At 35.6% G+C, this 15,616-nt stretch overlaps 1 protein-coding gene across 1 annotated transcript in view; it reads left to right on the top strand.

Moving 5' to 3' along the window:
- LOC148945349 (uncharacterized) overlaps window positions 1-15,616 on the top strand; it is a 110,993-nt gene that overhangs the window by 40,668 nt on the left and 54,709 nt on the right. The window contains exons 3-4 of the mRNA XM_089098758.1: window positions 2,190-2,321; window positions 15,016-15,252. Coding sequence (XP_088954884.1) covers window positions 2,190-2,321; window positions 15,016-15,252 — 369 coding nt within the window. The remainder of the gene's footprint in view (window positions 1-2,189; window positions 2,322-15,015; window positions 15,253-15,616) is intronic.

Below are 15,616 nucleotides of genomic sequence, written 5' to 3'. Positions count from 1 at the left end.
AATTTGGGCCTTCAATACTAGACCACCTCCCCTTTCTCCATAACTAGCTTTTGGAAGAACGATAGATTTGTTGCACCTTACTTAAATCAAAATCATTTATTTATTTATTTATTAATACCAAGATACGGTAAGCTTTAACAAGCTTGTCGCACAAAACAATTATAAAAAAGTCTATAACAATGTCAATGACATAACAAAAACATACAGTAACTGAAAACATTGGAAAAACAATATTACTGAAACATACAATAACATACCAACTTAACTGTTAATATATCTGTTAATAACATACCAACTTAATTATTAATACCAACTTAATACCAACGTTTATAACATACCAACTTAATACCAACGTTTATAACGGAGCAAAAACGAGTTAAATCCTGGAAAAGTGAAAAAAAAACAACAACAGCCAAGTCCAATCTGCGACAGAGTCAAGGCAAAAACAAGCTAAATTCTGATAGGGCGTAAAAAAAAGCTAAAGCTATTGCCTCTAGACGATTTAAGGGAGCAATAGCCCTACTCGTTTTTGTGGCAATTTCTGTTCTATTTAAGTTTGGTCCGATAAGATAAGATTTATTCTTCATTAAATACACATACAATATTTTTTTTATTTTTTATTGCAATAAAAGCCACTTTGGGCCATGACAAAAAAAGGAAAATCACACAAAATAATAACATGATTATAACACTCATAGCAAAGTATGGTAGCCTACATAACAATAACAACGCAAAATTACAAAACATTCCAAAAACATAATAAAGCACACGATACCATTAAACTAACATAAATAGATAGATGTATGTTACATCTATCAAGGGCCATGACTACAAAAATAACAAACAAGAAAACAACTTACACACATACAACAATCCTTCCACACTCACCCCACCCCTTTTTACAAAAATCTATCTCTATGTGACATACCCAATTTTATATACTTTACTATCATTCTTATTGTCCCATAATTTTTTGATCCCATTACTGAAACCAACCACTCACTTGTCCCCACATTAACAAAAAATATATCTTTCCCTAGATCCTGTAATTCGGGACAAAGGGCCATGAAGTGAAGCAGATCCTCCCCATTTTCTCCGCACATAGGGCATGTGTAAGGACCCTCCTTTACCCTTACCCTCCCTAAATATGTCCTCCTTTCTCTAAGTGCTAGAAAATTACCCCTCCCTGATATATACCACATAATTTCTTCACTATTTAAACCCGCTTTAAAATAAACATCCTATCCCCAGACCTCCTTCCATTGCCGATAAACGTCGAGGGACACCGAGGCTGCGACTTCACAATGCCATTTCTGAATCTCCTAATCTTCAAGCACTCCCTTTACTAGTTTTTACTAGTTTACTAGTTTCCTACTTCCAGCCCTATCCCCTTCCCTTCATTCCAAACACCTGATAACCCACAACTATTTAAGATTGATTTCACCTGGGAAGCCCATGAACAACAATAATATGCCAACAATATGACATGTTACTATTCCCCGAAAGACTCATTGGCCTGTAAAGAAGGGGGAAGACAAATGAATTACTTACTCAGAAAAGAAAACCAAAAGAAAACTTAAAATGATCACTTAATCACGGAGAGAAGAGCAAAAAGGAGAAGAAAAGAAAATACAAATATAATAAAACTAAAGAAAACAAAACTAAATAGAATAAATAGACTAAATTAATTAAGTAGATTAAATAGACTCCAAAAAAAATACATAGATGAAAATAACTTCTAAGAAGCCAAAGAATTTTTTACATTTTTTTTAAACAAACCGAATAAGTGGCACCCTTGAGCTGATTCATGCAACTTATTTCAAACAATATGACTCGCCATTTGGGGATTTAAATCTGACCTTATATAAGGAGTAAATGGAACGTGAACATGATTTGTCATATTGCGAAGATTATAATTATTTTGATCAGAGGTAATTCTTGTTTAAGTTTGAATTGGATATTCATTTGAATTTATATTTGTAGCTTGAATTTATTCAAGCTAATTCATAGATTTTTATAACAATTTATATTTGTCTTAAGTTTGTCTTATCATTTGACTTTATATCTACCCATTCTTACTTTTAATATACAAGTTTTAAAATTCTCAAAAAAACTTATTTCTTTACATTTAAAAAAAATAATGTTGTAAAGAGTCTTTGAACATTAATAATAATACATTTTTTTTTTAGAGACAGTGGCTTGTTAATAAAGGCAAATGTGGAATATGTGGAGACCCTTGGGATGAAATTATTAAGCCTCACGAAGCTCCCGGAGGAATATATGCAACTGGAACTATTGTTAGGACTTACGCAGAAAACCAGGTATGAGACGTTTTTTATTTATGTAAACTAGGGAAACCCAATCGTAGAAATCCGAAGTTTAGTTAGTTTATATACTAAATTAATTAAAAAAAACTGTTTCCACAAAATAAGTTTAAAAAAAAAGGGAAAAACTCCATTAAACCAAAAATTAACAAAAATAGAATCAAATAATCTACCAAGCATACAACCACCATAAATCCACCAGAATATAATTATCCACCAGAAAACCACCAGAATATAATTTGTACTTTACTGAAAAAAATTCAAATGAATTTACTGACAAAAATGTGCATTGTCAGTTTAATATATATATATATATATATATATATATATATATATATATATATATATATATATATATATATATATATATATATTAAACTGACAATGCACATTTTTGTCAGTATATATATATATATATATATATATATATATATATATATGCTGATATTTATTCCTTAAAATCTTAATTAATTTTTGATTTCTTAAAGTTATAAAAGTGAAAAGATTTAAAAGAATTTTTTTCAGTAAAGTACAAATTATGTTCTGGCTTTTAGAAAACATAGGGGTTTTGAACCCTACTCATATTAATTTCTGCTCGTTTTGAGTTTGACTCTGTTATTTATTTTAATTTCTGTTTGTTTTGGGTTTCATTTATTTATTGATACTAATTTGTGGTAGTTGTATGCTTGGTAGATTATTTAATTCTATTTTTGTTCAGTTTTAGTTTAATGGAGTTCTTTACTTAAAAAAAAAAAAATTATTTTGTGGAAAAAGTTTCTAAAATTAATTTCTGCTCGTTTTATAGTGACATTTTCTTTTTAAGGCAAAAGGAAAATAATAGTTTGAATCTTTCCAGTTTTCCTTTAAGAATTTATAGTTTAGCCTGCTATTTGTATGCTGACAAAAATTTTTCAGAAATTTTGACCAACACAAACTCTTTTGAGAGACATGACACAAATTGCAGTGTCAAGGTTGGTTGTTTACGTTCTCTAGTTGACGTAATTAATAAAAGTTAATACGATTCCCAATGAATTATATCTATGCTCTCTCGCAACTTGAAAACTCTTACAACATTTTCATTTACCAGAATTGTAAGAGCAATTGTAGTAAGATAAGATGTCTGTTTGGCAATCAGCATGCAAAGAATGTGTTTTGATTTAATTTTAAAGCTAAATTTAGTTTTTAAGCATAATGGGCAAGTTACATAACTGTGGTTGACCTACCCAATAACCCTAAAGATATAGTCACTAGACTTTTCAGCTATGCTGAACAAAATGGCTGTCTGAAATTTTTGATTGGAAGTGTCTGGAAAATTATGAGCTAAAGCGGAGGGCTTAATGCCCTCCAATCACATTTACTCTTAAGAGGGCACTTAAAAGGGCACTAGAACTTTTAATGTTCAATCAAATTAGCTCTTTTAAAATATCAATGATACTACTAGCTATGATAGAGCATCGCTGCCTATGTCCTTATATGCCCTATAGTGCTTATATTCCCTTTTTTTGACTACATGTACATAGGTTTTTCTAATTGAAACTTGTCCTAAACGGTTCCTATACGTCTCAACTTAATGCCATTGGTGTCGTTAGTTGCAGTAACCGTAGAAGCAGCATTAAATGATTACACACAGTTTCTTCTGGCTAGCTCAAAATCCACAGCCTATGAAGTTATGAAGGTGAAATTTTCAGAGAATATTTCTGTTGTACGGATGACAACCTGCCATCCGTATGGAGGTTGTCAAAAGGGCATATCAGCAATATCTTAGGAACAGTTTCGTGTGTGAAATTAAAACTTACATCGCTTTTTGTGAGGGATATTGAACTAACAAAGGGCAATATTGGCATCATAATACTAATGCTGTTATTCCTGCAACTAATGCTACTGCTACTATTGCTGTCACTGCTACTACTACTACTGCTACTAAAGCTAAGACTATTGCTATTAACTGTATTCCTACTGCTATTACTATATTCACTGGTGCTACTACTATAACTAATAAACCTAAGGGTATTAAGGCAAAAAATTTGGGCAATATTGTAACTGTATTGAAATAAATCGGAACACACTATGCCCATATAGGTTGTCAAGTGAACGTGTCAGCAATGCTTCAGGACCGCTTAATGGTATTAAGTTGAAAATTTCATCGTGTGTTGAAGGAGATGTTGAAAAAAAGGGGTTACTTGCATACTGCTGATAATGCTACTACTGCTACTACAACTATTGCTACGCATAATTACTGAGTCTTTTAACAATGCTGAAAAAATTGATGTCTCAAAACTTCGTCTTAGTGTTTCTTTTGGGATATGATGGGCGGGGGGGAGGTCTCTCAAATCACTATGACTCATAAAAACGGCACTATAACTTCCAATTTAAAATCAAATGAGACCCATCTGAATTTAATACGACCACCCATTCCATAAAAACCTTATATGCTCCAAGGGCATAACTTAAAGCCCTTGCCCGAGGGCTCTGGGAGGTTGTTCCAACCCTGGATGCATTTTTTTTATGTTCTATGGACTCTTTTAAACAAAATTGCCATCGCACAATTTCAATCAGATGCATTTGGTGAGAAGAGGAGTAGTTGGGGGGGGGGCGGGTGGTGCTTTAGAACCTTAAGTGACCCAGGGGCATAACTTACAACCCTCACCCTCAGGCTATGGTGGTTTGTATCAACCTCAAGAGCCTTGTTATATGATATTTGGACTATTTTGAATAAAAGGATTGTCTCAAATATCTATTTGATACATCTCTGGAAAACACGACGTGTTTGTGTTTGGGGGGGGGGTAGCTGCGCTCTGATCACTTTGACTCTTAAAAAGGGCACTAGAATTTATAATTACCAATCCAATGAGTCCCCTCCAAAGCCTATACGACCACCCTTTTTATAAGAACTTTATATTCCCCCAGGGCATAACTTACAACCCTTTCCCTGAAAGCTGTAAGGGAGGGGGGGGTTGTCTTTCTCACAGACAGAATTTGTGAAACCTTCAACTACGATGAATAAAATTTTTATATCCAAATTTTAATTGGAGGGGTTAAGGCCAATGATGACCCTGGTGGGGGGGGGCAGTTTGTTCTCAAATCACTTTGACCTTTAAAAATGGCACTATAACTTCCAATTTCAAATCAAATAATCCCCATTTCATGATCATACGACCACCCATTCCATAAAAACCTTATATGACCTCATAAAACAACTTACAACCCTATCCCCAGGGCGCTAGGGCGTTGTGTCATCCCTAGATACATTATTATATGTTCTTTGGACTATTTTGAAAAAAATCGTCATCTCATAATTTCTATTAGATGCGTTTAGTAAAAGGAAGGGTTTTAGGCGAGGGGGGGATAAATGCCCTCCATTACTTTTGACGCATAAAAAGGAACTAGAACTTCCAATTTTCAACCAAATGAGCCTCTTATAAAGTTAAACTACCATCCCTTTCATAAAAATCCTATATACCCCTGGGCATAACTTACAACCCTTGCCCCTAATCTCAGGGTTTCTTTCAACCCCAAAAGCCTTGTTATATGATATTTAGACTATTTTTAATAGAATGGCTATCTCAAAATTCATATTAGATGTATTTCAGGACAATACGACGCGTGTGCGGGAGGGGGGGGGGATAGCTACCCTCCGATCACGTGTAATCTAAAAAAGAGCACTAGAGCGTCTTTTTCCATTCCAATTAGGCTCCTCCGAAGTTGATATGACCACGATTTCTATAAAAACTTTATATGCCCCCAGGGCATAACTTACAACATCCTCAAAGACATAATTTCTGGACCTTTCAAATACCTTGAACAAAATGGCTATCTAATAATTTTGATTCGAAGTGTTTGGGAAAATGATGGACGTGGAGGGGGGGTCATTTGCCCTCTGATCACTTTCAACTAATAAAAAAGGCACTAGTCTTCTCAATTTCCAATCAAATGAGCTCCTTTTGAAGCTTCTACGAAAAAACTTTCTATAAAAACTTGTATGCCCTAAAGTCATAACCTAAGACTCTTGCCCTGAGGGCTATGGGGGGGGGGAGGATTGTCATCCTCAAAGACACAATTTCGGGATCTTTCAACTACGTTTAACAAAATGGCCATATCAAAACGTTGATCAGAAGTGTTTGGGGAAAGTATAGGCGTGGGGGGGGGGGTTCTCCCTCCGATTACTTACGACTATTAAATGGAAATAGCCCTCTCAATTTGCTAACCAAATGAGCCCTTTTTAAAGTTTTTACGACAACGCTTTCTATAAAAATCTTATATACCCCCAGGGCATAACTTACAACCTTAGCCCTGAGGGTTTTGGGGGGGGGGGGTCATACTTAAAGACATAATTTCTGGACCCTTGAACTATGATCAACAAAATGGCTATCAAAATGTTGATCGGAAGTGTTTGGGGAAATGATGGAGGTGGGGCATTTGTCCTCCGATCGCTTTTGACTCTGAATAAGGGCACTAGCCCTCATAATAGCCTCGTAATAAGGGCACTATGCCCCCAGTGTATAACTTACCACCTTTGCCATGGGGCCTGTGGGGAGTTTGTCATCCTCAAAGACATAATTTCCGGACCTTTTAACTACATAAGAAAAAATGGTTATCTCAAACCTGTGATTATAAGTCTTCGTATGAATAGTGAGTCAGGGTGGGGGGTTACATGTCCTCCAAAACCATTCGACTATTGAAAAGAACACTGACCATTTCAATTTCATATCAAAATTGACCTTTTTGAAGTTTTTATGACAACGCTTTCCATACAAAAAACCTTATATACCCCCAAGGCATAACTTACAGACCTTACCCTGAGGGCAGTGGGGGGGGGGGGGGGTTATCATCATCAAAGACCTCATTTCCAGAACTTTTAACTATGTTGAACAAAATGGCTATCTCAAAATTTTGATTGGATGTGTTTGGGGAAATGGTGGGCGTGAGAGGGGGGTTAGTTACACTCTAATCACTTTCGACTATTAAAAAGGGCACTAGCCCTTTCAGTTTCCAATCAAATGAGCCCTTTTTTGAAGTTTCTACGATCACCCTTTCTATATAAACGTTATATGGCCCCAAGGCATAACTTACAACCCAAACCCTGAGGGCTCTAGGCTCTGGGTCTCTATTTCATTTTTTCCAGAAGACAGATCACGGATGCATGTTTATTTGTTTTTTGTTTGTTTTTTGTTTGTTTTCAACTACGTTGAAATTCCGCTATAACTCACAACGTTGAGGTTAAAAGAAACAGTTCGTGATAATGAACGGTAAGTAAGGAGTGACTCGGCTCAATAGTAACCGATACTCTAAAAACTTTAGAAAATTTGCCTGATTTTTGAAAAAGAGGAGAAACATCCACTAAAATTCACGGAATCTTAATGAAAATCACACCATCATATTCATCTTATCAGAGAACCCTACTGTAGAAGTTTCAAACTCCTATATACAAAAATGTGGAACTTTTCATTTTTTCCAGAAGACAGATCACGGATGCATGTTTATTTGTTTTTTTTTTGTTTTTTTTTCAGGGCTGATTTTATTGAAATAATAGTCCCTAGAGGATGAGGAGAGGGTGCATTCGAACAGAAATTAAAAGTTCTAGTGCCTTTTTTAGGTAACTAAAAAGTTTGGACGGCAACTGGCCCCCATCCCAAGCCCATTTTGCCCCAAAGTCATCTGACCAAAATTTTGAGATAGCCATTTTGTTCAGCATAGTTCAAAAGCCAATAACTATGTCTTTAGGTGTAAAAAGAGACCCCCCACAGTCCGTGGGGAGAGTTCTGTATGTTATATAATTTGCCCATTGCTTACGTATAGTATTTTTTATTGGGAACTATAGAGACACATTTTGTTTTGTTTTTCTTTGTTTTTTTTAGGGGGGATGTGGATTTCTTTAGGAAAAATCTTCTTTGGGGAGGGAGATTTCCGGGGGGGAGTAAATTTTCTAGGGAAAACGTTACACGGGAGGAATTGACATAATTACTATACGAAATACTTTTTAATTGTCTTACATTCTCCTTGGTAAATTTTATACATGGAGATGTTCCGGGGGAATTATCCGAGGGCTATTTTCCGCGTGTTTTATTTCCGGGAAATAATTTCCACGGAAGGGGGCATTTCCGAAGTTATCGAGAAACCGATTGAAGATTAAAGTCTTATTCAAATGAAAGAATGCTCAGGAGAATTTTTCAGTCTGAATCTTCCGCAAGCAATTTTATGGGGAGGGGGATTTTTAGCGAGGATAGAAGTGTCTGGTGAGAATTTTACGGGAGGGGGGGGGAGGGTTACTTTACGTTGGATGAAATTTCCAAGGATGAGTTTTTTGTAAGAGGGGGAGGAATGTTTCATTGTAGGGTGAGCCAGATTTACCGGCATTGTTTGAAAAACAATCAGAAATTAAATTTAAAAAAAACAAGCTTTTTTTAACTGAAAGTAAGGAGCAACATTAAAACTCAAAACGAACAGAAATTACTGACTGTTTGTCTTAATTTTTAAGAACGGCTACTGAAAGACGGGGCCGTTTAATTAGAATAGCAAGCTTTTTTAAAAGTGGTAACAGCTTCAGTGTACAGAGCAAGGTATTAGAGGCGGGGGATCAACCCTTCACATATGGAATAAATCTGCCAAAATTAATATGCAAATTTCGGTTTGATTTTTCCTTTACGGTGAGCCAAATTCAAAACTGCATTAGTTGAAAAACGTTCAGAAATTAAATTTAAAAACAAAAGTTTTATTTAACTGAAAGTAAGGGGCGTCATTTAAACTTAAAACGAACAGATATTATTCCGTATATGAAAGGGATTGTCTCCTCCTCAACGCCTCGTTCTTTACACTAAAGTTTGACTCTTTGTCCCAACTCTCCTTTTTAAAACAACAAAAACATCTAGCGTAAAGAGCGAGGCGTTGAGGAGGGGACTGCCCTTTTCATATACGGAATAATTTCTGTTCGGTGTAAGTTTTTTTGTTGCTCGTTACTTTCAGTTAAAAAAAACTTGCTTTTTTATTTAATTTGTACTAAGATTCGTACTACATGCAGACCTGCGCCAAATCTGAGACATAGTGAATTAATCTGAAAGCATCAAGTTCTCAGAGGCATGAAGAATAATTTTGAAAAAAGAAAATCTTCTGTAACTCATAAGCTATAAAAGTCTAAGGCCTATTGCATCATTTGCGTTTTATTGACAACTATCTGTCTTGAACAGTCTTTGGAAAGAAATAATAAAATTAAACTGAATATTTGATATATAGTGATATTACCTTAATTACACAGATTAATAAGGGGGCCTGGAGGAGGAACATATGGGAGGTGTTCTTGCAAACCTGCAGTTAAGGGTTTTGGACCATAATTATTATTAATTTAAAAAAAAAACAAGTTTTTCTGAGGGAAGTAAAGAGCGAAGTTGAAACTTAAAACGGACAAAAATTATTACTTCACAGCCTATTTAATATATAATAATATAACTAGTACAAATAAACCAACTAATTATGTTTCCCTATGCTTTTATGATTATACAAAACTAGTGCTTTACTGAAAACACAAAAGTCAAGTATAGAAAATAGGATTATTGATTTAAGAGTGTTTCCACTTGTATTGATTTCACGTGTTTTTACATTGATTTTAAATTCACCTGATTTAGTATTCGGTATAATATATATTTAGATTTTAGAAACCCGTGGTCCTAGGATATCGTAAGAGAGTTCATTCAAAACTTAAAACGAACAGAAATTGTTACGTATATGAATGGGACTGTCCCCTCCTCAACGCCTAGCTCTTTACGCTAAAGTTCGAATTCTATCCCTATTCTTTACTTACAGTTGAAATTAAAAAACAAATTGATTCTTTTTTATTTAATACATTTTAGAAGTAGCTATTAAATGATCTTTTGATGAGAGGAATTGTATAGGCCATGAACACACTCGGAGTTACCTTTAAGACAGTTGGAATGAGCGAGTCTGATATTGATTGTATTTTTTGTACTTTAAGATTCCTAAAAAGCCCTCCTTGTATAAAAAATAACTGGTCTTTAATATCAAATTTAAAAAATAGATAACCGACCCAGTGGTCCTAGAATATCGTAAGAGGGTTCATTCGAAACTTTAAACGAACAGAAATTATTACGTATATGAATGTCGGCTGTCCCCTCCTCAACACCTAGCTCTTTACGCTAAAGTTCGATTGCTCTTTCAGATTCCCAAAAAGCCTTCCTTATATCCATAAAGCACGAAATAAATGGGTATTTTGCATATTGATGTTGATCTCGGCACTGATGTCTTTGCCAAACATAGCACTCATTTTCTTTGCTAAAATCATGTCAAATAATAATAAACTGTTCTCTTTCTGAATTTAATTCTCTTACTAGTTTGAACAATAATGAAAATTACTCCTTTTGTCCAATCCGATTACTGGGCTGATCAAGTTACCATATATTGGAGTACCCTCCGTATCCGTTCTCTCTGATAGGCCCAGAAAATGGGTGTTGACACAGAAACCCGTCTGGTCACTTTATAGGTCCAATAATATAACGTGTTTGGTCGCTTTATACGTCCATAGTATAGAGTGCATGGTCGTATTATACAACCCGTCGTAGAATCTTATATATACACACTACTGGCCTGTAGGGAGGGGGGCTATTTGAACTCCAATCTTTTTGGTCACTTAAAAAGGGCACTTACAAATTTAATTTTCTTTCGAATGAACTATTACACACCTCTCTATGATGCTTTGGCCACCCCCTAGTCCTTCTAGAAAAAAAAAGAAAAAAACAAAAAAGGGAGACGATCAGTACTAGCCTACCTATACAAAAAAGTCATTATCCTTGGTGTTCAAGGTGGGGGACTGTAATTATCCTAAATAAGGTTTTAGACCATACTGATTCCAATGGTGCACTTTTTATTTTGATTTGACGCTATTTTCAAGGGGTTTCAGGCTCTTTTTCGAAATCACCATAAATTTCTTTTCACAATAAACTTGTACTCTTAAGATTAACCGACAATAATAGCTACCATTCCTGATTCAGTGTCAGATGGCAATTTTTTTTCACCAGACAGTTTTTTTGAAAACACATTTTTCAAATTTTGATTACTATGGGCTGTGGTTCGCTCTTTACTAGGCTGCAGCTGCCGCTGCAACCATGACAATGATGATATCGTTTTATGCTTCAAAGCTTTTTTACTTATGAAGTGACACCAAAAGTGTTGTTTTTAGTCAGGGGCGTAATTTGCTATGAGGCATGGAGTAACCACCCCTTCCAGACCCTAGTTTGCCCCCCCCCAGGTGAAATTAAGTTTCTTCAAAAATTTTGTCAAAACTAAGATAACCCTGCATAATTCAGAGAAACGGGTCATTTGCCTTCCAATCTTTTTGGTCACTTAAAAGAGCCCTAGAAAATTTAATTTCTGTTCGAATGAGCTATTACACATCTCTCTATGATGCTCTGGGCACTCCCTAGCCCTTCTAGGAAAAAAACGAGAAAAAAAACGGGAGACAGATCAGTGCTACCCATGCAAAAAAGTGATTTTCCTTGTTGTTCAAGGAGGGGGCTGTAATTTCCCTTTACAAGGTTTTCGACCATGCTGATTCCAATGGTATATTTTTCATTTTGATCTGACGTTATTTTCGAGGGGTTTCAGGCTGTTTTTTGAAATCACCATAAATTTATTTTCCCAATAATTTTTTACTTTTAGGACGAACCGAAATAATAGTTACCACTCCTAAATCAGGGTTAGAGTGCAATTCTTTTCAATAGATAGCTTTTTTCTATACGCGTTTTTTAGCTTTTGGTTACTCTTGGCATTGGCTCGCTCTTTACTAGGTTGCAGCTACCGTTGCAACCATGATTATGTTGTAGGTCAATGTTCTACATCCTCTGTTGATTCATGAGTTAATAAAACTTTATTTATCAGACGATCATTTATTCATTTTCTAGAATTTTGGGATAGTCATCTTGTGCAAAATAGTCGAAAAGTCAAATAACTATGCCACCGGGGATGACAAAACCCCCCACAGCCCTAGGGTTGGGTGTTGAACGTTATAAAAGTTGTCCATTGTTTATATATAAGGCTGGTTATTGAGAAAAGTGGGCATGTTTGATCCTGAGCGTAAACATACGTCAGAGACATGAAAAGCTAGATAAATATTTACTATATAAACCGATAAAAACATTGTAATCGGAAACATACAGAGATTAGTTATTTGTCGAGATTTGTTGGGATTAGTTTTCTGTTAGACATTTGGTGAAGAAAAGTCAAGAGCCACAGATAGATAGATAGCAGTGTATTTCAAAGCCAAATGGCCATATGCGATCAAAGGATAACCCCCCCCCCCCAACCCCTTCACCCCAGAGGTATCTGGTCAAATTTTTGAGCTAGCCATTTTGTTCTTGGCTTTGAAAAAAACATTTTGTTCATATCTGGGGAGTAGCCAGTAGAGTTTGGCTACTGCACCCTTCCTTAACTGTAAAAGCACCCTTCCTTAACTACGTCATTGGTATTTTACTGAAAACAGACTATATTACGAAAGAAAATATTTGTAATATAATTTATTTGAAAACTGTATGTGTCTCGAACAGTCCTTAGAAAGAACTAATAAAATGAAAGTGAATAAATGATATGTAATGAAATTAACTGATGAAAGCTCAGCAGTTCATGATTTAATTTGGTGGTGATTTTATTTTTATTTCCAATGTCGTAATAATTAAAAAAGAAAATATTTGCAATATAATACGTTTTCAGTAAAACCCAAATGAATCAGTAAGCCTTAGACCTTTACAGGGAAGGGGGCAGTAGCCAAACTTTTGTTGGTAGTAATTTTTGGTCGTTTTAAGCTTGAATTGCATATTCAGTTTAAGTTTTACTTGTTTTAAGGTTGAAATATTTATTTAAAATAATACCTAGTGTATGTTTGTTTGCTATAACTGTTTTTTTTTATTTCTGTTTATTTTTGGGTTTCATTAATTCTTGAATAGAGATTTTTGATTGTTTTAAGTTTGAATTATTACGGGAATATATTTCTGCTGGTCTTACGTTAAATAAGGCGTTTATTTTTTTTTGAAAAACTTCTTTTTTGGAAATAGTCTGGGAAAAGAAGACCCAATCTGGCCTTTTCATGAAAGGAGGGGAGTAGGCTTTAAATTCCCACTTTCTAGACATTCAAGAGAACGACCTGTCAGATGTTAGTCAAGCATGGTCAAAAGTAGGATGGAGTGACATAGTTGTTACTTTTTGAGGGGGGGGGGATACTTGCCCATCTTGACCTCGGAAGAAGGGGAGACATACGTTCTTGTCAGCAGGATATCTAATACAACGGGTTATAAAATCTGTGGGATGAGGGGGTCCCAAAACTTCTGTCATCGGGACATCTACTAGTGGTGGGCCGTCGGGCCTCATCGAACTTTTAGAGAGGTAAAGGCAAGTCTCCCAGTTTGATTTATCGAAGATCAGGATCCAATACAAACTGTGTGGTGGCAAGAGGTCCCTATATATACGTCTTCAGAGAAATCACTGGAAGGATTTGCGGGATATCAGTCTAATTAAGTTCTAAGTAAAAGTTAATGAGCTATTTCTGTCTCTTTGAAGTCAGAAACAGATTGAATCTCTGTGGGATGACCATAATCTGTTCTGACTTAATATAATATCGTCAAGACATGACTAAACTTTTTGACATTCAAATAGTTGTACTCGGACACAGTTCAATTTCTGAAGAGTGGAAAAGTTCCTTAAATTCTTACCATTTCAACAGCGGGGTAATTTCGTCAAAATCCTGGAGGGGGGGGGCAAAGTTGGAGCCAATTTTCCCAAATAAAGTGAAATAACAGTGAAAATTGAAAATGGTTCATATAATACCATAAGGGTACATTGAAAATTGACCTGTTTCTGTGGATGCTCGAATTATGCAGGTTTATTTTAGTTGTGACAAGGTTTTTGAAGAAACTAAATTTCAGCTGGAAGGGCACACTGTGGGGCAAACCTAGATCTGGGAGGTGCAGGCTTCCCCCTGCCCCATAGAAAGTTGCGCCCCTGGATTACAATATATGCAAGAAGGCGTTGTTGGGTGTTCACCTGGCAGAAAGCAAGAATAAGCTAAATGTCATGGATTTGTCTATCTGAGTCATTGGAAGGAGAGTTTTGTCATTGGAGGGTTTTGACCAGTACATGTTGCCAAATATAAATAAAACTTGATGGGAAACAAGAGCTAGTACTGGAATTGTACTTTTTGGGATCCAAAGCCAATTTTAACTCTCGGGGTAATAGGGAAGGCTGGAGTAAGTTCTTATAAGTAGGACGTCGATTAGAATGGACTGCCAGATAAAGTTGCAAAAGCTTTTCCAAAACAGTAAATAACGTCAATAGGAGAGGCAGTGGCTCCGAGTGACCAAGGGATTGACAACCACTGGCTAACTATTTGATATCTTAAAAGCTAAGAACCTAGATGGATGTATCACGATAAACAAAGATTTGTAAAAAAAAAAAGTGACACTTTTCTGCTGTGACGTTCTTCAAATAAATTTTAACCATAGAACAAAAATGAGGTGGCTGCTGCAGGCAAGAGATCAAGCAAAAAAAAATATTGAGAATCAAGATGAGCAAGCCCCCTATAAATCTTCAAATTGTCGTTTTTTTTATGTTATGCATCCTGTTTTTGCATATATCTGAATAGCTTTCAAATACTATCTTTATTATTTTTGTATTTATATCATACGTTTTGTTCTTCCAGGTGATACCTGTTACTATTCAAATTACAGCAGTTCATAAAGGATACTACGAATTCAGATTATGCCCTAATGTGGATCCAAACCGTGACCCACCTCAAGAGTGTTTTGATCAGTTTCCACTGGAATTCGTTGGTGGTACGACTGGTGGAAAATTCTATGTGACTACCCTTCCATCTGGTACTTATAAGGCTCAATTGAAGCTACCGTCCGGTGTTTCTTGCTCTCGTTGCATTATTCAGGTACTGGACGTGGTTAAAGTTTTCTTTCTGTTTGGAAGTTTTCTGAATAAATAGTTTGTACCGGTTAAGAATACGGTAAGCACGCGATAAGCTAAGTTTCGTTAATGCTAATGAAGTAAAACAAATAGGGTGAAAATTTAATAGTTTATGAACAAATTTCGGCTATATTTTTGCACATTAGGGGTGGGGGGGCGGCAAACCATAGCATATATTAAAAGGCAAAAATATGCCATTTTTGGGCATATCATTTTTTCCTGTTTACCCCCTTAGCCCAAAATTTTACGTGCAAAAGTTTCAAGCCAATCGGAAAAAAAATTTTGGGGGTCAATTTCAGAGGAGCAATGCCCTAGCCTTTTTTCAAACT

The sequence above is a fragment of the Artemia sp. Qi Xiang Cuo genome, chromosome 13 (genome assembly GCF_049724085.1).
Source record: "Artemia sp. Qi Xiang Cuo chromosome 13, ASM4972408v1, whole genome shotgun sequence".
NCBI classification, from domain to species: Eukaryota; Metazoa; Arthropoda; class Branchiopoda; order Anostraca; family Artemiidae; genus Artemia; species Artemia sp. Qi Xiang Cuo.
Note: the sequence above shows the minus strand (reverse complement) of the source record. Positions and strands in the feature narration are given on the sequence as shown.